Source organism: Beta vulgaris, chromosome 8 (assembly GCF_026745355.1).
Source record: "Beta vulgaris subsp. vulgaris cultivar EL10 chromosome 8, EL10.2, whole genome shotgun sequence".
NCBI lineage: Eukaryota > Viridiplantae > Streptophyta > Magnoliopsida > Caryophyllales > Amaranthaceae > Beta > Beta vulgaris.
In genome coordinates this window covers 55788787-55809436 of record NC_079209.1, presented here as the reverse complement: position 1 = coordinate 55809436, position 20650 = coordinate 55788787, and the positions used below count along the sequence as shown (strand labels likewise).

Genomic DNA, 20650 nt, shown 5'->3' with positions numbered 1-20650 from the left:
GCACGCTGTTGCAGACCCGCAGGGTGAAGAGGAGTGGGGAGATGTTTGTGTTGTTGTGGTATGGAGGTTGAGGGTAGTTTGTGTTAGGTGGGGTTAAAGTTTAAAAGGGCTAGGTTCGTCTTTTAATATGTTTTGCTGTATTTAGCCTTTTTTTTGTTGTATATAGCACACCCCTTAAAAATAAAAATTTTAATTGATAAATTAATTGACATGTAATTATGTCATAAATTCTTAAATCAATATTATTTTATGACATATATTTAATGCTTATTTGATATATCAAATGGATGTGATCATAGGCGGGACGGGCTTTGGCTAAAAGAAGCAACCCGTTTCATGACAAACCCTCAGACTAGACAGAGACGAAATTCTCGTGTCAAAACCCGCTAATTCGAACCGAGCCAAAATTTATCAAAACTCTCATAGTTAGTTTACTCGCAGCTTAATTTTTTTCGGTTTTTTCATTAAATACCCCTGATAAAAAAATTTATTCATCAAATACTCCAACTTTTTTCAAAATTCACCAGATACCCCTAACTTAAAAAAAAATTCACCAAATACCCCAAAAGTTGACGGGCGTTAGTCACCGTTAGTGTTTATTTACAAGTTTACTCTAAGTTAACCTAATTAGCCCTAAGTCAACCTAATTAACCCTAAGTCAACCTAATTAAGCCTAAGTCAACCTAATTAATCCTAACTAACCCTAACCCACCACCTCACCTCTTCCCCCCACCACTAGAGATGGCAATATCCAGTGGATCACCCGACCATCCGCTCCACCCGGTTTATTAAGTGGGTGAAAAACCCGGTTTAAACGGATGATAGCCGGGTGACGGATAATCGGGTGATGGATGCGGGTCGGGTTCAGGTGATATTTTTTCATCCATCACCCGACCCATCATCCGTTTACCACCCGATCCGTCACCCGTTTAAAGTAAAAAATATTTAATTTTTTAAATTTTGGGCTTTTTCTTAATATAAATATATAAATGTTAATAATGTGGATTAGGGTTAGTTTGGAGACGATTTTACATAGTAAGTAGAATTATATAAATGGATTAGTGGTTCTTGTTAGTAATTTTTCTTTCTTCTCCTAATACTATTTGATTTTACCCGTTAATCACCCGATCCATCCGTTTAACCCGGTTACAAATGGATGGATGGATTCGGGTGGAGATGGATGCGGGTGATGGATGGATCGGGTGGAGTGGGTGGATGCGGGTGATGGATGCGGGTGATGCTCCACCTGCCCGGAACCCGATCCATTTACATCTCTACCCACCACCCACCCACCACCCCACCTCTTCCACCGACCACCCCTCCCCCACCCCATCTCTTCCCCCCATCACACCCAGCACCCCCCGCAACAACCCCTCCCCCTTTCCCCACCCCCGCAGCCCCCTTCCCTTCCCCTGCAACTGCCGCCCAACCCCCTCCCCTCCCCTTCCCCCGCAAACGCCGCCCAACCCCCCCCTTCCCCCGCAAATGCTGCCCAACCCCCTCTGAAATGAAAAAAAAACGACTGCAGGGGTTTCAAAGGTGCGCGAAGGGACGGGGAGGGGAGGGGGGTTGCATGTCGGTTGCAGGGGAAGGGGAGGGTAGGGGTGACACGACTGCAGGGGAAGGGGAGGGTAGGGGGCGGTGCGACTGGCGGGGAAGGGGGGTGGGGCGGCGCGATTGGCGGGGAAGGAGAGGGGAGGGGGGGTTGGGTGGTGGGGGATTGTAGCTGGTGGGGCTGGGGTTGTTGGGGGGGGGTGGTGGGTTAGGGGAGAGAGAGAGGGAGTTAGGTTAGTTACGTTTTTAGGATTTTTAGGTTAATTAGAGTTTTTTAGGGTTAATTAACACTAATGACGGAGTTAACCGCCGTTAGTCATCAAGGGCATTATTTGTCAGTTTTTTTTAAAATTTTGGAGTATCTGGTGAATTATTTTAAAAGTTAGGTATATCTGATGAATTTTGAAAAAAACTGAGATATTTGATGAATAAATTTTTTTATCATGAGTATTTGGTAAAAAAACCATAAATTTTTTTCCTAGTCGAAAAATCGTGTTCAAAATCCATCCATTTTCGACATGTCATGGTCCAACTGTAACCCCCCACTTTCCAAACACAACTCCCGCGCTCCCCAACTCAACCACCCGATCACATCACATCATTCCATTTCCTCTCCCTCTCCCTCTCCATTTTCACAAACCACAATCTTACAACAATGGCGTCAATTTCACCACCTTCCTCCACCACCACCACCACAAAACCATGGGAATCAATGCTTCCAGGTCCACCAGGTCGCAACAATGGCGGCGCATCTGACATAACCTCATCTGGTCTCCTCGCATTCGCATCAGGCAGTTCAATCTCTTTAATCGACACCCGATCAATGCAACTCATCTCCGTAATTCCTCTCCCTCCTCCTTCTATTTCTCTCTCCTACTCCTCATCTTCTTCCTCTCCTCCTCTCTCTCCTTTCGTCACCTCCGTTCGTTGGGCCCCATTCTCTCTCCGTCACTTCGATGTTCTCTCCTCCGATTCTCTCTCCTCCACGTCATCATCATCATCTTCCTCCTCTCACCTTCTTTTAGCCGTCGGTGACAGACAAGGTAGGTTAGCGCTTCTCGATTTCCGATCACGATCTCCTGTTCTATGGTTGGATACAGATCATAATAATAACAATTCGTTCAAACTCGGTGTTCAGGATATTTGCTGGGTTAACTCTACGTTTGACACGTGGGCGATTGGTGCGATTACTGGGCCCCATTTATTCTGTCTATTTTCAGCTTCTACTGGGAAGTGTTTCTTCAAATACGACGCCGTTTCGGAGTTTTTGTCGTGTGTTCGGCGTGATCCGTTTGATGCGCGACATTTTGTTGTGTTAGGGTTGAAGGGGTTTTTGTTGTCTGTTAGGGTTAATGGAGAATTGGAAAACGACGTCGTTTTGGAGGAGTTATTGATTAGGACGGATTCATCTGAGTTGGTGAAATTGGAGAAGGATTTGGGGGTTAATAGTAATCCTACTGCTCCTGCGTCGGCGATTTTCCCGAATTATGTTGCTAAATGTGCGTTTTCGCTCGAATGGCAGCATATATTGTTTGTTTCGTTTCCTAGGGAATTGGTTGTGTTTGATTTGCATTATGAGACGCCTTTGTTTGCTGCTAATTTGCCTCGTGGAGGGAAGTTTCTTGATGTTTTGCCCGATCCCAATAGTGAGCTCTTGTATTGTGTGCATCTTGATGGCAAGCTTAGCACTTGGAGACGTCGAGAGTGAGTTAGCCACCTTCACATTGTCTCTTTTCTTAGCAGCTTATGCATTGTTGTGATTGTGGTTTTGATCATGTGATTGGTTGTTTGTTTTATTGCTTGTGTTGCAAATTTGGATGTTTTGGTGTAGTTTTAACTTTTAAGGGAGAATTATGTTATGATCTTTTGTTGCAATGTGGAAATTTTTTAAGAGTGGAATTGGAGAATTATATTACAAACTGTGTGAATTTGGAATCCTTATATTGTCTATGGGAGTTGCATTTAGCACATATATTTCTCGTGCATGTTATTGGTCATTGTCTGTACAATGCTACATTTTGGGTAAAGTAGTTGTGTTGATTTATATGCAAGTTATTTAGATGTTTATCTGGAATTTGGCATTGTTTGTTGTCAGTGGGTTGCTTCTGCAAATATGCATTAGAGTTTTTCATTGTTAATGAGGGTGTTAAATGATATGTTTGTAATGTGCTTAGAAAAGATAAGACTTACAAACTTAGTTCTGATTATAGAAAGAAAGAGTTTGGCTTTGACTTCCAAGAGAGGTTAGGACTATTACAATAGATGACGTAGCATCATGGGTGTGCAACTGCGCAAAATCAATAAACAGGTATCAGGAATTCTTACTTGCTCATGAGAGTAAGTACAAGAAACTATTGAGTATATGAGCAGGAGGACTAGAAAAAGAGGTACTTCAGTAATGCGCAAAAAGCAAATTCTAGCTAATGTGAGCTCTTGGGAGTGATAACTGTAGTTCTGTCAGTCGTATATTTTACACATTCTTTTTTTCATTTTGAATTTTTGTGAATAGCCAAAGCTAGTCTTTCTCTCTAAGCTAGCATCATTTGAAAATAACGCCAGATACATATGACTTCTGTTATATAGTTCCCCTTTCCGTTTTCTTGGGTAATATGGGAAGAAAATGCTAATTATGTATTATTCCACAGAGGTGAACAGGCTTATTCGATTTGTACAATGCAAGAATTGATGCCCTCAGTTGGCTCATCTGTTCCTTCTCCCTCTATTCTCGCTGCTGTAATCTGTGAATCAGACTGTGCTCTTCAGAATGTTGGCAAGATATACTCTGATGTGCCTCATACTCCTTTTAGCGATGAGGACTATGATAACCCTTTCGATTTTTGTGATGAGTCGCTTCCTGCCTCAAAGACTCATTTGATCTCTATTTCTGATGATGGAAAAGTATGGAATTGGCTTCTAACTGCTGAAGGCCCCGAGGTGGCTCCTAAAGATGTGCCGAAGTTGAAAGCACCTATGATTGGTAATGGATCAGGTAATGACGCTTCTGAGGGATCTTTGACCAGCCAAAGATCGGAACGTATGAAGGGGAGAGAGCGCTCATCTAATTTGACTGTCTTTTCTGAAGACATATCGTTTAAGGTTAGTAATACGCTCATACTTTTTCTAATAAAGTTATATTCGTGTGTCTAGCTGGAATTGTCCCCTACTTCCTGATTATTAAGTTTTTTAGGTTCTATACAATTTCAACTATTGAATCACTTAAGAACTGGCCATATAATCGCTACTTTTTGGGTTGGGTAGTTATTGAAAATCAGATATTGATCTCTGTGGTTAGCGTTTAGATGGCTCATTGAACAAAGCAGATATATATTTATTTCCAGGTTGATCTATTCTCTACTAGTTATTTGGATGGGGGAACTTTAAGAAATGTTTTATCTGCTTTATTATTTGTTGTATTTTGTGTGTACATCCTTGATCTCATTATCGTTCTCATTTGATGGCTTGACGAAATTATTTGCCTTTTATCCGCACTAACTTACTAATGCACTCTACAGATAATCTTAGTAGGACAACTGCATCTTCTTTCTTCAACAGTGACTACACTTGCTGTACCATCTCCTTCTTTCACAGCTACTTTGGCCCGTTAGTTTCATTTCTGACTCTTTTCTTACTTCTCAATGGAACTTTTTATCAAAATTTCTGGTGTATTGACTTTTGAATTTGCTCTCTCTAAAGGTGGTGGTAATCATCCTGCTGTGGCCGTTCCACTGGTTGCTCTGGGTACCCAAACTGGCACAATTGAGATCGTTGATGTTTCTGCCAATGCAGTTACAGGTTCTTTTGTTGTTCATAGCGGGGTTGTGAGGGGATTAAGATGGTTAGGAAATTCTCGTATGGTGTCTTTTTCTTACACTCAGGTAATAGACTCATTATGATATCCATATACTAGTTACACACTTCCTTGCTTCAGACTTTTATGGTCATTTTGTTTGTTTGTCTTGCTTTTCTTTGCTGGTTATCTTAACTATTGCTGTCTGGATCTGTCAGATGAGGTGGCAATCCTCGATGAGGTTTCTCCTTGAGGCCTCTGCTTTTAGTTATTATCCTGTTCACGGTTTTTTGTCTGATAAAAAGCATAAGCATTTGGGTGTTTGCAGGCCAATGAAAAATCTGGAGGCTATATTAACAGGCTCATTGTGACCTGTGTTAGAAGTGGCTTTAATCGGGCATTTCGGGTTCTTCAAAAGCCAGAAAGGGCACCCATACGAGCTCTCAGAGCTTCTTCATCTGGAAGGTTAACACTGTATTTTAAAGTTGACTTGGTTATATGGCTATCTGCTCCTTTTTAGTTAAATTATTTTCCGGGTGTTTGACATTTCCTCTCAACAAGCAGGGACTTGCACTCAAAGCAATACATAGTTTGATTGGCTTTCCCTTTGGTTTCTTGTCGTATCAAGAATACCTTTGGTTGGTTATAGTGTGGGTTTCTTAACTAGATGTTAAATGGAATGTTTTGGGCTTTGTTAAAAGACTTGCACATTAGTGATTCCCATTCTAGTTCTTTAGATATACTATGAGGTATTGCCTATGGATGTTATGATCTCTACTTCTCTGTCTCTGCAATAACCTTACACTACTTGGTGTGATCCTTGAAACATAATAGAGAGACAAAAGATATTTTTATTGCTGTTCGACATTTCGGAAGTTTTGGAGAGTATGAGTAACATAGACTAGAATCAGACTCTAGCTTGAAGGGACCATGCATGCTTTTGTTAGAGATTGACCTTGAAAGCTCAATCATAGGATCTCTTGGATGAGGGATATTGTTTGATTATGGAGATCTTAATTTGAGAACCTAGGTTGAATTCAGATGTGGAGTCTTATGGTGCTATTCAAACAGAACATCAACCATTTGCTTCCCTTTTGCAAGGACTCTCACGAGTCATCAGATTCTCCTGCAAGGCGTATGGTGAGAGATGAGCTCTCTGCTTTGATTTTGTAGGACATTGTGGCATAGAATAGAAACTTAAAATTTTTCTTTTAGGAATTGGAGATAGCTGGTATAATTAGATAACTTATAGAATTCGACCAGAAAGACCTTGTCTTGATAGTGCAGGATGCTGTGGGATTTTATAAGTAATTGTGGCAGTGTTGACGATTGAGACTACTAGGTTTATTATATGGGTTGGAATGCTGGATATTTTGGAATAGAAGATGGGTGTAGTAGAGATGCATGTATTGAGATAGTTGCTGGGAACACTAAGGGACATAATCTGGAATGAAGATATTTGGAGGTTGGAGTTATATATAATAAGGTAGAACCTTACTTTGGTTTGGACACGTGGGTTGTTGACCACAATATGCACCAGTGAGGATTGAGGAAAGTACAAAGTTGGGATGAAAGGGATCAGACTAAAGATGATTTGGATGGAGTGAAACTTTACAAAAAGAAAATGGGTTTGCTGGAGCATAAAGTACTAGGTAGAAATGAATGAAGTAGATCCTTGTTGATGAGCCTATCATAGAATATACTTTATTAGTGCATGCAGCCAACCCCATCTTATGGGAGTATGGCTTTGGCATTGTTGTTTGTTGTTTGGTGGTAGTGTTGAGAGTTGAGACTGAAGAGCTCTGTTACCTTTTGATATAACTTAGATGTAGGGGATGATATTTAATAGGCAGAGTGGCAGACTGGTATCTAAGTAGTGACTGGGTGCTGCAAATGTATGACAGGGATTTGGGAACTAGGAGTCTAGGATATGAGGACAACCGGGAAAGGATTAACTACAGGTATTTATGATGTGATTATCTGAGAGGTGGAGTTGGGTGCACTGGGTGGGGAGGGAGAGTCTGATACTAACTAACCAAAATCTCTTTTTGTTGGTGCGTTCATTTTCTCCACTCGTTCCCCCAAAAAGAAACGAAGGGAAATTCTCCAGTGAATTTGTTTTTCCTTTTGCCTTCCGTTACAAGAACATGCAACTCATCTGAGATAATTGGTGCCTAATCGCTCTATTGTTTGATTTGAATTCTATGTATTTGAATACTTTTTCCTTTTTATCATTTTGGTTTGAGATTAAGAATTTGCCAGTTGATAACATCAAAATAATCTCTAACCCTTTGCATTAATTGTGTAGATATCTGCTAATTTTATTTCGCGATGCTCCTGTCGAGGTGTGGGCTATGACGAAGAACCCTATTATGGTCAGTTGCTAAAAATCTTTTATATGTTACTCTAGCTGAATGTTTTTTTTTTGGGTTTGTAACATCCTATATGTATCCATTTTAGACATTAATCTATTACTTCCACCAAATCAGTCTTGCATCAGTATGTATATATCCTATATAAAGCTCGGGGGTTGAACGGGATAAAAAAAACTAGTTACATTCAGAAGGGGTTGCTTGTCTTCTAGTTCTTCTTTAGGGGTTACTTACCCTATTATTTGGGGGGTTACTGCATACTTTATGAAAGGCCTAGTTATCATACTATACAGGGGTTACTTGTCCTATTATTTGTGGGTTAATAGTTAATACATTGCCCAATCGTTTTATCTAGGGATTGGTCAAGGGGTGATCTATCACAATATGATGGGGTACTTATCATACTGTAAACAGGTTACTAATTCCAGTGTAAACTCACCACACCATCTTTCATTCCATCAATTGATGGTGTAGCGCGCCACATAAAAGAATTTATGCTCTTGAAATTGACTAAAGAGAGTGCTTTGAGCTTTCTATGTCAGTTGTATAAGAATTTTAAGGAAACAAGAGAGCATATGTTCTACTGCCAGCTGGTTAATCATTATGATATATATTTGAAATAATTGTGGAAGAGTGGATAATTTTTCTCCAGTTAATTGACAATCTTTACAGGAGAGAGGTAGTATGGTGAAGGAAAACAGGTAGCCTATATTAAATGTCGAGTGTTTCTTCTAAAAATGCTAGAACTAATTTGATTTTTTAATTTGTTATAGTGCAATGTGTTACTGTAGATGCATTTTCTTTGTAGTTTCATTAAGATGATTTACTCAACGCCTTAAAAAATGTTGAATACTTGTCATATGTTCTTGTGTACAGATCTTTCATTCCCAATTTGCTGAGAATTTTTCAGTTTTGGTGCGCTTTGATTTATATTCTTATGATGTCTACTTCTTCATTTTAGCTGAGATCACTAGCACTTCCATTTACAGTACTGGAATGGACTCTCCCGACAGTTCCTCGACCATCTGCACCAACTAGGCAATCTTCGATATCTTTAAAGGACCGTATTGTTGGTACGCAAACTGGGACATCAACCCCCACGGCCCCAACAGATGAATCTTCACAAGATTCTAGTAAGCTCACTTTACATAATATTTAAGGTACTTGGAATATATTTGCATTACTAATGACTGTTTACACATGAAAGTTGCTTTTATCTGCAGAGGCAGCAAGTTCTGAGGGATCTCAGGATGAGAACTCTGAGAGTTTTGCTTTTGCACTTGTTAATGGTGCACTAGGAGTTTTTGAGGTCCAAGGCCGAAGAATCAAAGACTTCAGGTATTTCCGTATATTGTGATCAGAAATTGTATTGGATTGATTCTGAGTGTTGATATCAGATTCTTCTTTCCTTGGTTTTTGCTTTATATTGTGTTATATAATTAGATGTCATCATTTGTGATTTGTTGGTCATTTGAGAGGCTACAATCACTGCCTGTTGCAGATTAACAAAAACATGTCTGAGACATTGGGTGTTGGAAATTTTAGATATCTATCTTTCATTCTTTTGTGTGTGAAGAGAATAGTGTGACAAAATATAAATAAATAGATAACGTGTCACAGGAGATGATGTAGCCTAGCTGAACTTGTTCTATTGTAATTGACCTTATGAAGTACAGTTACAAGAAAAAGGATGTTTACCTCACACACACACATATTTATGAAATATTGGAAGTATGTTAGAGATATATCAAATCTAATTTACCTGGCTCTCTCAATTCTCAATCCCACCCCTCTCCCCCAGAATCATGTTCAACATGTGAAGTTATTGCTCTCTTGCATTCCAGTTCTCCTTGTCTTTCTAGTTTAAAGTTTAAACTAAGTAAAAAAAATTGAATTTCCATAAGTATATCGTGGTCTTTATGTTGGGTTGACTTCTGCTGTAGTAGTTTGCCTATTTTGCCTTGTACCATTATATTTTTGTAATTGGTTTCATCCTCACTAAGTGGTTTGCTTTTTATCAGACCAAAGTGGCCTTCTTCTTCATTTGTTTCTTCTGATGGGTTGATCACAGCCATGGCGTACCGACTTCCTCATGTGGTATGCTCAACACTTTTTTTTCTGCTATAATACTGTATAAGCAAATATTTATCTATTTCAAACGGGTAAGTCTTTTTTTATCCTCATAGGTTATGGGGGACAGGTCTGGTAACATACGCTGGTGGGACGTAACAACTGGACACACTTCCTCGTTCAATACTCACAGAGAAGGAATAAGAAGGATAAAATTTTCACCTGTTGTTGCTGGAGATCGAAGTCGAGGGCGTATTGCTGTGCTATTCTATGATAACACATTTGCCGTATATGACCTTGTAAGTGTAGCCGAGGCATCTTACTGGAATGTTCTTTTTTCTTTTTTTTTTCCCCTTGGAGTGTACTATTCCTTTCATTTTCTATAAAGGTTTTTTAATGCAACAATTTCATGTCGTGAATTATAAGGAAATAAGGGAAGAGCAAGGTCCATTGTTCAGCCTCAGCCTACTTCACACACCTACAACCACTTAGAATTAGTACTCCCTCCATTTCTCATTCCTCACTTGTACTTTTCGCAATTGCCAATGTAAACTTTGAGCATCGATATCTCTAATCATGTATATGTAAAGAATATAAAAAATTGATATTTTGGAAAATACATATTGAAACGAACTAAACAAGATCCTACTTGACTATATTGTTCCTCATGTATAAAGCAGAAATGAAGGTTAAACTAGTGAAAATGAATAGTGCCAAATACAAAGTGTAACTGTTTTTGTGAAATGGAGGGAGTATCAATTATAGATATTAGAAATTGAAGTTTTTCTTAGTCCTTGTTAGATTCCTTTTCCATTTATAAGAACTTATGTCTACAGCTGCTCCTAACAGTTTCCTGAAGCTCTCTCTGTCTGTCCGTCCGTTCGTCCGTCTGTCTGTCTCTCTCTCTCACTCTCTCTATACCTGGGAATTGCACGAATACTTGAATCGTTGCTTTTAAATTTATACCCAAAGAACTTGAAACATTGTCCACGATTTATTTGCTCTCCAATTAAATTGAGGTGTCAGCTTTGCCGAATTTTCAGGATTCATCAGATCCCCTAGTGAATTCCCCTCTACAACCCCAATTTCCTGGAACACTTGTACTGGAACTTGACTGGTTGCATTTGCGAACTCACAATGATGATCCACTAGTACTGTGCATTGCTGGAGCTGATAGTAGTTTTCGACTTGTTGAAGTTGCTGTGTAAGTTTCTTGCTATGTTCAGTTGTATACTTACCACATGAGCTTTTTAAATAAAGCTTACTAAAGTTACTAATCATTTAGCATGTCTAATTGGTATTAGGCTCTTTCTTCACCTTAGCATCCATTTCACAGATGAATCACGATGCCTTAGTCCTTACATCATTATAATAAGTTCACATTTGGAAGTTTTTGCACTTTTTTTTATCACTCTTAAATGTCTTTAAATGTATGGTTTGCATCATCACATGTTCTAAATTGTTTCAGAGAGTCGGTTGGATAGCTCACAGCCTCCAACCATCTAAGATACCGTGACAAAGGCTCAACTCCTCATGGCCTCACTCGGGATTCCACTCTCCCTATACCCTAAACTCTTAAAAAGAAGCAAAGAAGTCTTTTCCCCCCACTTTTCGCCCCCATTTCAGGATCCTATCACAATCAATGGTGTGAATGAAGATTCTACTGATGATAAGAATGAACTTGTGCAGAGGGAAAATCTGCAATGGGAGAACATTATGATGTTCAGGAAATGAAATAGGTTGCAAGCCTTAAATGCTTTAAGTTGTAGACAGAATGATTAATTTGTTTTCAGCTGACAAGGTTAATCACACTTGCAGTCTGTAATATTTTGGGAGGAATATCAAGTTCAATTCAACTAATTTGTCTTGATAGTTATATTAAGTTAATTCGTTGCATTCTCCCTTTTTCTGAAAAACATGTTCATTTTTTGAGGTTCAGAATCAAATGCATCAATAACTGATATTGCTGAAACTTAAACAAGTCATACCTTTTGCTGTTTTATAAGGTCCTCTAATATTTCTTTAATTTTCTGATGATTTTTAATGCCCTTTGTTCTAAATTCTACTTACCCTTTTGCAGGAATGACCAAAAAGTTGCATATGGAGCTCAATATGGAGCAATTAAGGAAAAATTTCGGCCAATGCCTCTCTGTGCTCCCATTTTACTTCCTACTCCACATGCCCTGGTAAATTATGATGATGCAAATTAATTATTTACACTTTTCTTTGTCCTGGTTAGATCAGTAATCATACTTCTGCTGTGGTCTCTGGGTTTTATGCAATCAATGACCATGCGTGAATTTACATTCCATATGTTTTTATTTTTTAAATGGTTTCAGAATTTAGATGGATTTATGCACTAGACTCAGGAGATTTGCTTTGTTCTTTTACCCTTTTTATCTAGCTTCATTATATTCTTATAACAGCAAAAGGTTCCCGTGTTTTTGTAAGGCTTTTTACTATTAATCTATATAAGTGTGGCATGCATTTTAAATTATGATGTTCATGTAGCTGGAGTCTGGGACTGTTATTACCTTGTGGATTGGACTGTGTAACCTGATAATGGCAAGATTTTTCCAACGATAATTATATTCTTTAACGATTTTCATTCTTGTGCACTAAGGTGACTGACTACCTGATCTTGACATCAGTCTAATACTTTTATAGCAAATATTGAAGTTCATGAGAACAATATCCTTTTATCTTCAGGCATTGCGAATGGTTCTGCAACTGGGTGTAAAACCCTCTTGGTTTAACACAAATAGTTTAACAATTGATAAAAGGCCTCATCAGATCTCGGGAACTCCAAAATCAGCTGGAGATCTTCGCAGTTACATTATTGATGCGGCTCCTGCTGGCGATGCTGCAGTCCCAGAAATGCTTCTCAAAGTATTGGAACCCTACCGCCAAGAAGGTGCTTCTATCTTTTGGCCATTGCACAATTTTTGGGTTTTCAAATTTCTTATTCATTAGTGCATGCTCTCTTTTTGTCCAGGGTGCATTCTTGATGACGAGAGAGCAAGACTTTATGCTAAAATATTAAATAAAGGTTTTGCTGTGAGGCTTGCCTTTGCTGCTATGGTATTTGGTGAATCATCTGAGGCACTTTTTTGGTTACAGCTGCCTCGTGCACTTAATCATTTGATAAATAAGTCACTTATTAAGCAGCCTCAGAAGAAGTCTGTGCCAGATCCAGTCCTTGAGGTTGATGTTCTGACTGAAATAACATCGGGTGGTAAAACATTGCCTGGGTCAGACAGAAGAGAATCGCTGGTAAGTCGTGTGTAGATTAAGCAGTATCATTGTAGTTGAAAAGCTGTGTACTTTTTATCTTTGTCTATCCATTTTGTAATCTGGCTTCATTTTTTCTGCAGAGTCGAGGCCAACTTAGATTAATGGCCTTTGAGCAAGAAGAGTTGTGGGAGACTGCTAATGAACGTATACTTTGGCATGAGAAACTGAATGGAGAAGATGCTATCCAAAATCGTGTGCATGAGTAAGTCTGCTGTTGTTTCTTTTAGATATATAGTGGTTATTACTTGTCTTTTTTTATTGGCAGATCAGAATTATTAAGTTAGGTAGCTCTCAGTTTATTCAAGACACATCAACTGCTAGCGAGTCCAGCTTTCATGGGTAAGCCAGTAAGGCTTATGTGTTGGGAACTATGGAATTTCTGACAGTTTAGGACATTCAGAAATTCAACTGCTTCTGATTGCTTACAAAACACAACTAAAAAGAAACTATTACTCTCATCTCATAATTTGTTTCCTGTTTACACTTTGCTGCCTTCAAGGCTAAACCTTTACTATCTGCACTTCCCCTAGTTTACTTGCACCTTTAAACACTGAGTAGTGTTAATTTCATTTACAGAACCCATCAATCTATTTAAGTGCCAGTGGAGCCCTTATCAGCTTTATAACCCTCTTTGCTGCCTTTGAGGTAGATTAAGGGAAAACTTTCCGACATCTCATATTAGGTTTCTTGGAGAAGGAAGCTCCGGCAACTGGTCTGGTGTTGATGTGACAAATAGACTTCTGTTGAGCAATTTGGGAATAATAGTCACATATATTGTGTTAGGATGTCTGGTTAAGAGTCATCTTCCTATTTACTCCATCTTGTAATGTCCATCTTAAACCAACATTTTTTTTGAACAAGTAATGATTAATAAAGAACCTTATTAGAAAGATATCAAGGGGGTACCTAGATACGAAAATTATAAGAACAAAAAAATTGTGCCTTTACGCTATCATGATTCATGAAGTAGGTTATCTACAAAATCAGGAACAGTGTCATTCACAAGCTAATATTGGACCACTGGTAACCTACGTAGTCTAAGAACTAAAATGACACGAAAAAATAAGTTCAAAACCACTTTGAATTGATGAGTATAGTCGCACATTTTAGATTTGGTATAGTTTATAAATATTATATGTCAAGATTCATGAACTTGACATCTCGTTTGAGACGGTAAATTCAATGGAGGGAGTAGTATTAGATTATCATCGGGATCCTAAAGATGCCACGTGTTAAGTAGAGTCACACTGTCACGGAGACATTATGGGATGGCAAGACCACTATCAAAGGATATTTCATTGACAATTTTGAATTTTTTATTATGAGAAGATGCAACCATGTGACTGTTAAATTATTCTTTTATGATAATACAAGAAACCAAATTATTGATGCCTCTAGTAGCCCTTTAGAGCAGAGTAAGAAGTAACACATCTTAGGCCCACTATTAACTTCTACGTGATCTTAGACTGCAGCATTTGCTATTGGGCAATGTAGATTTTCTACCAGTTTCACTGCAAGACAAGCAAATAGTAAACTTAAATAATTAATGGCATCGTGGTGCATCTTAGCATATTTTTCTCTGTAGGTGGTACTTCCAGTTTTCTAGTGGTTTATGTTGTATCTTCAATTGTATTAACTTATCCAGCTTTCTCAATTTGACAGACCCCTGGAAACGGTCTTCGTGGCATCGCAGGCCTTTCAGCTACCCTACCTTACAGCATAACTTATCATTAGTGTCTTCCAGTTAGAAACAATTGTAAAGCTGTTTCCTTATTTTATCTGTTACTGTGATGAGTGTCTTTCAATTGCTTCCATTCATAATCTGAGACTAAGATACCTGAAGTCCTGAACCACTTGTTCCCTAGTTAATTTATGTTGCTTTCTTGATAAACTAGATTTTATTAAAGTGCCCAACAAATTCCATGTCCTCTTGACGAGAATTGCCAGAATGCAATGCGCTCACCAATGAGCAAATTAGAAACCACTGGTCTGAATCATTAATCAACAACTCTAAGTCAGGATCACGTTTGAATTTTAGTGATTTTAATAGTTTATATAACATCTTACTATTTGTTAAAAATCAGGAAAAAAAAGAAGTGGCACCAGACCATCAATTGCATAATAATTTAGGAAAATTTTGATCATACATTTATGGGTAGATAAAACAAAAGAATCACTGGCTTCTTTAACTAATCAATAGAAGAAATAATAATTACTCTATCTGGCTAGAATTAACAGTCATGTGATTAATATAAATTGAAATTGTAATGTAACAACTGAATTCAGATGGAGATGAGGAGAAGCTATCCCTTTCCCAATAGTTGTTCCATACCATGGTGTTTCATGTTCTAAGCAGCAGTGATATTTTACCCTGTGTTGATTAATTTTACTTGCTTTAAACAAATTATAATATGTACTTTCTTTCTAATAGTCCTTTGGTATTATGGGCAGTCTTGTCTCAGTGGGAAATTTAGAAGCTGCAGTGAGTTTATTGCTATCCACTTCCCCTGAAAGCCATTACTTCCATGCAAATGCGCTTCGTGCAGTTGCCCTTGCTTCGGCTGTGTCCAAGTCTCTTCTTGAACTTGCTGTGAAGGTATAAAAATTGCATTACATATCTGTACATTGTCTATGAGTCCGCTATGTAAATATTCTAACCAAACTCCCTGCATCTAGGTCGTTGCTGCTAATATGGTAAGGACAGATAAGTCATTGTCAGGCACTCATCTTCTTTGTGCTGTTGGAAGACATCAAGAAGCCTGTTCTCAGGTCAGTTTTCCCCTCCCTTAGCCAAACCAACCTAAAAGAAGAGTAATAAAAAACCTCTAATAGTTGTGCACATGATCTGCTTTCTCATATTTGTGCTGAGGTCCCTTCATCATCCACCACACTAACTGATTCAAGCCAAATTTGACCTGGAAGGGGTGGAGGGACCACTTATGGCTGTTCATGTTATGTGTTGCTCAACTTATTTGTCTTCTGAAGCTTCTTTCTGATGGTCAGGCCGTCTGATTCATCCACATTGTGCGCCTCCATGAGATCTTGATGAGATTGCTGTGCTCTAACCAGTTAATATTTTTATTATTACCACTGTAATTTTTTTGTAAGTATTACAAATATTGATAAGACGTGAGTTCTTGATCCGTGTACTACAGGAGAGGCTAGAGCAGAAATCATTATGACTAGTTGGGCCTGTTCGTTATCCTTTTTTGTTTCCAGTTTTCAGTTTCAGTTTTTTTTTGAAAAATAAAAACAATAATATAGAAACCAGGAAATTCAGTTTCCAGTTTTCTAAATTGACATGTTCAGTATGACTAATTATAAGTTCATTATACATACCCCTTATATCATATGACTTTTACATTCATAAAACTAAAATCTGGAAACTGACAGTGATCAGAAAACCAAGAAGAGAGAGTGCTGCTTTTAAGTGAAGCATTTTGCTTATCATTTGTCCCAAGCTCTTAGAATGTGAATCATGAGGGCAATCTATTGCAAAGTGTAAAGTTTAAACTAAACAGGAAAAATTATGCAATGTTCATATAAGAGTTTAGTGTTTCACTTGTAAATTCACATTTATGTCAGCATTTGCTCATCTGATACTCTAATATTATTATGATTGAAGAAAAGTTCATGAATATACCTAGAACACAAGATGTTTGGGTTTCAGAAAATTTAATGAAAGAGCGTTGTAAATAGACAATGGTTTCGCTCTAATTGGAGCATATTACTAGTTTGAATTTGTATTTTGGATCTACTAAAGCTACACCGGCGTGGAATAAATTTCTACCTGCAATAGTTAGGGCAGGATTCTGATGAATTTCCAACTAGTCTACCCCAGAAAGGCACAATATGTATGTAGAAATGCCAGTTCAGTTTCATATGCTGAGGAACTTCTTATCCTGTTATGCAGCTACAAGATGCTGGATGTTGGACTGACGCTGCAACTCTGGCTGCGACACACTTAAAGGGTTCTGATTACTCAAGGTCTGCCTCTTCTCATTTTTACATTATTCTATGAATGCTCAGTCTTGGATACAAGGGTCAAGTTCACGTGTGCGTCGAAGAGTGGACATGGAAAATTCCAAATATGGAGACACAGCTAATAGTGTCCAAAGTTTTGATTGGAACACGTGGACAAGGAAACTTTCTTTTGTTATACATGCATCAAGAAGTAGAGAAGTATTAATTTCCCTTTTCTTGCCAAAGTTGAAATTTCCGAGTGTTCACTTTCATTTGGAGTGTATGCTTGAGCTTAAATGAAGATCTGAGCATCATAGCTATTATAGAATGCTAGCCAATCCAAACAAGCTGTTTGTTGAATTTTTTCTTGGTTGTAGTGAAATTACGGTTTCTACTCTATTGGCATTGTAACAATTGGAGGTACTCAGTTTAACAGAACTCTACCCACCACCGTCTCTCCACTCTGGCCTCTGTTCAGTTTTGAAGTTCTTTTTTGTTTTTATATATAAATTTCTAAATCAGGTCGTATGTTTTCTGAACTTTGCTATTGCCCATCATTGGCAGTAGATATGAAATTTGACTTTCAGTATCTTCTTTTTGTCTTTTGTAAGGAAAAGATTTCATAACCCTCTGTGTAGTAAACTTATTTTAGTTTCAACACACTTTAAGCCTTAAGGCATATGAGGAATCTCCATATTTACTTCAACTTTGTGGATTCTTATTGAAGCTCCATACAATATTGACCGACTTACTTTTTCTTATGGTACATTAGGGTGTTGCATAGATGGGCTGACCATGTCCTTCACAGTGAACATAATCTCTGGAGGTATGACATCTTTTTCTTTTATATTGAGGTAGCTGCTACTAAACATGGAATTCCTGCCTAAACATATATAATTTTCTGTTTTCTGAAGCTGTTGAGTAACTGTTGCTGTATAATTAATTATTAACCCTAAAAAATGAGGCATTGGAAATGAAAATTTAGTTACAGTGGTCTGATTATCATTTTCTTTTATATAATATAAATATCTAAAAGAATTGGGCATGGCCAGGATATAATGGTACATGCGAATCTTGTTCGACCTGCCACTCCTTACCTGCAGCTATTCTTCATTGCAGGGCTCTGATTTTGTATGTTGCAGCTGGTGCATTTCGCGAAGCTTTAACAGCTCTTCGTGAAGCCCAGCAACCAGACACAGCAGCCATGTTCGCTGTTGCTTGTCGCGAAATTCATGCTGATATCCTTGCTAATAGGGAGGACTCTGTACAAGAGACTGAATTGTCAACTGAAGGCAAGCTTCCAGTCTTGCCTGAGCTAAGCCTGGAAAATGAAGAAGTCATCGCGGCTTATGAACTGTACGGGCAGTACCAAAGAAAGCTGGTTCATTTGTGCATGGACTCACAGCCTATTTCAGACTGAATGACCAAGAGTTTTGCAACATATACCAAAGCTGTGGTTAGAAACATAGTGGCCTAGGCATAACTTGATTGTATTTATATAGTGATAGTTCAATTGTCTTTTTATAGTGATAGTTCAATTTTCTTTTGATTTTTTGAGTCAAAATTTTGTACCCCGGTTAAAATTATTTGTCAATTTTTTGTTTGCTAGAGGCCTTGGTATACCTGTCAAATTTGTACATTAACCTGTTAAGAAAGTTTCTTGTTTCATAAGAGATATTTATGTTGTTATATTATAGTAGTATACAATACATATTTATTGAAAGGGTGTGTCTCTCCTCCATTTAATAGCCTCACTAAAATTATCATTATACATCCCTTACCTATATAAGAATGGAGGGATTAAAGATAAATCATATTTCGTAGTGATATTGCATTATTCATTTTTTTCCACATCCATTTTTCTATTATTTACGACTTTCTCTTCATTTGTAGTACTTTTGCATAATTCCATTTTACCCATCTTTCTTCTATTATTTACCAGTATCATTTTCTTGCTATCCATTGCTCCTACATGCAAGAAGCTCTTAAGAAAGAAATATTGAACAAGAAAATAGCCAAAATGGAGAAACTCAGGGCCTGTTCTCTTCGGCATAAAACAGCTGAACTGAACTGATCTGAACTGAACTGAACTGATCTGAACTGAATTGAATTGAACTGAACTGAACTGAAATGAATAGTGATATGTGAGAGTAAAAGTATTGTCAATAGCTGAACTGAACTGGTCTGAACTGAATTGAACTGAACTGAACTGAAAATAAGCTGGGGAAGTTTGTTTCATGACCAATACTTGAAGAGATGGCCAGTATTTTTGCACTCTAAATCAATCTCTTTTTATTTCTACATTTTCTTGGATTTCCCTTCTATCTTCACCATCTGTCCGATTGAAGGCTCATTTATTATCAATAATTGGTCATCAACTTTTTTTTTTCTTCTTTTTTTATGATTTTGTTGATGCATGTCATATTTTGCTGTGAGTTTTTTTGTACATCTAATGCATTATGATGAACCAAGGATATCTTGACTTAATGGTTAAGATTGAGGTGCTGTGAACTATAGGTCATAGGTTCGAATCTCCCTTCCTCTTGTTTGTATTACCTTCGTGGCTCAAATGGATATATAAAAAAATGAATTCTAATGAACAAGATTCTCGTTTGTCTATGTAAAGCGTGGATTTACTAAACAAATAATTAGTGAAATTTGAGTGTTGTAGTTGATATATTGGTTTTGAAAAGTTGATGTAGTAATCTCCTAATTATAACAAAAATAGAATTCAGTTGCCAAAACTGTTCAGATTTCAAGAGGCAATTAATGGACGTAAATGGGCTCTACATCTTCAATTCTTATGTACATATCGGAAGTGATGTTTTGAATCAGTGCGGTATTTACACTTTTGTGAAGTGCATTGTGGATACTTTTTCCGCATCTTTTTGCACAAAAATATACTCCCTCCGTTGGATGTCCCAAAATATAGTTTCCATTTCCATATTTAGGCTATGTTCAGTTCACCTTATTTTTGCTTATTTCAGATCTAATCAGATCAGATCAGATCAGATCAGATCAGAAAAAATAAGTTCAGATCAGATCAGTTCAGATCTTGCTTATATTTAAAAATCATTATATCTTTCATTACATATTAGTAAAAATTATAATAATTGAATATTAATAAAGTACTCATTGAGACGAATCAAACAAGACCCCACATGACTATATTTTTTTTTATATATTGAGAAAAATCTAAAAGATAAGATCTTGTAATCAGAAAAAATAAGTTCAGATCAGATCAGATCAGAAAAAATAAGTTCAGATCAGATCAGATAAGTTCAGATCAGAAAATTTCAGGTGAACTAAACATAGCCTTAGTTGCACATTTTTTTGTAATTTGTCTAGAAAACCCGTGTCCCATCATTTATTTGCTTCTTGAATTTTGTTTTTTTCTTTGTTTATTCAAACAAAATGCTACAATTAATGCTCTCTCACCAATTATTCTCTATTCTCTCTCCTAAAATCATCTTTTCCCATACAATATTTATTTAAATAAATAAAAAATCTTTAATATTTCTCTTAGATTCTACTTGCATAAATTACCGTGAAAAACGAGAAATGGGAACTATATTTTGGGACGGAGGGAGTATATTTTTTCCCATCTTTT

General features: G+C 37.5%; 1 protein-coding gene across 2 annotated transcripts; it reads left to right on the top strand.

The window, feature by feature from the left end:
* The first annotated feature begins 2085 nt into the window (after positions 1 to 2085).
* On the top strand, positions 2086 to 18763 carry LOC104902003 (uncharacterized). Of its 2 annotated transcripts, none has more exons than XR_007269327.2 (20): positions 2086 to 3258; positions 4200 to 4650; positions 5067 to 5154; positions 5248 to 5429; positions 5670 to 5806; positions 7650 to 7716; positions 8675 to 8846; positions 8937 to 9051; positions 9735 to 9810; positions 9900 to 10082; positions 10827 to 10987; positions 11864 to 11969; positions 12493 to 12697; positions 12779 to 13056; positions 13158 to 13279; positions 15529 to 15673; positions 15754 to 15846; positions 16081 to 16145; positions 16991 to 17064; positions 17813 to 17866. XR_007269327.2 is itself a non-coding variant. In XM_010689644.4 (20 exons), exons 1-20 carry the CDS (start codon positions 2210 to 2212, stop codon positions 18458 to 18460), a joined length of 4059 nt encoding a protein of 1352 aa, XP_010687946.2. In that variant the 5' UTR covers positions 2087 to 2209; the 3' UTR covers positions 18461 to 18763. The 2 variants fall into 2 exon arrangements, 1 of the variants encoding a protein (XP_010687946.2); XM_010689644.4 differs by lacking the exon at positions 16081 to 16145 and adding an exon at positions 18160 to 18763 and having other exon boundaries at positions 2087 to 3258.
* Positions 18764 to 20650: the final 1887 nt, after the last annotated feature.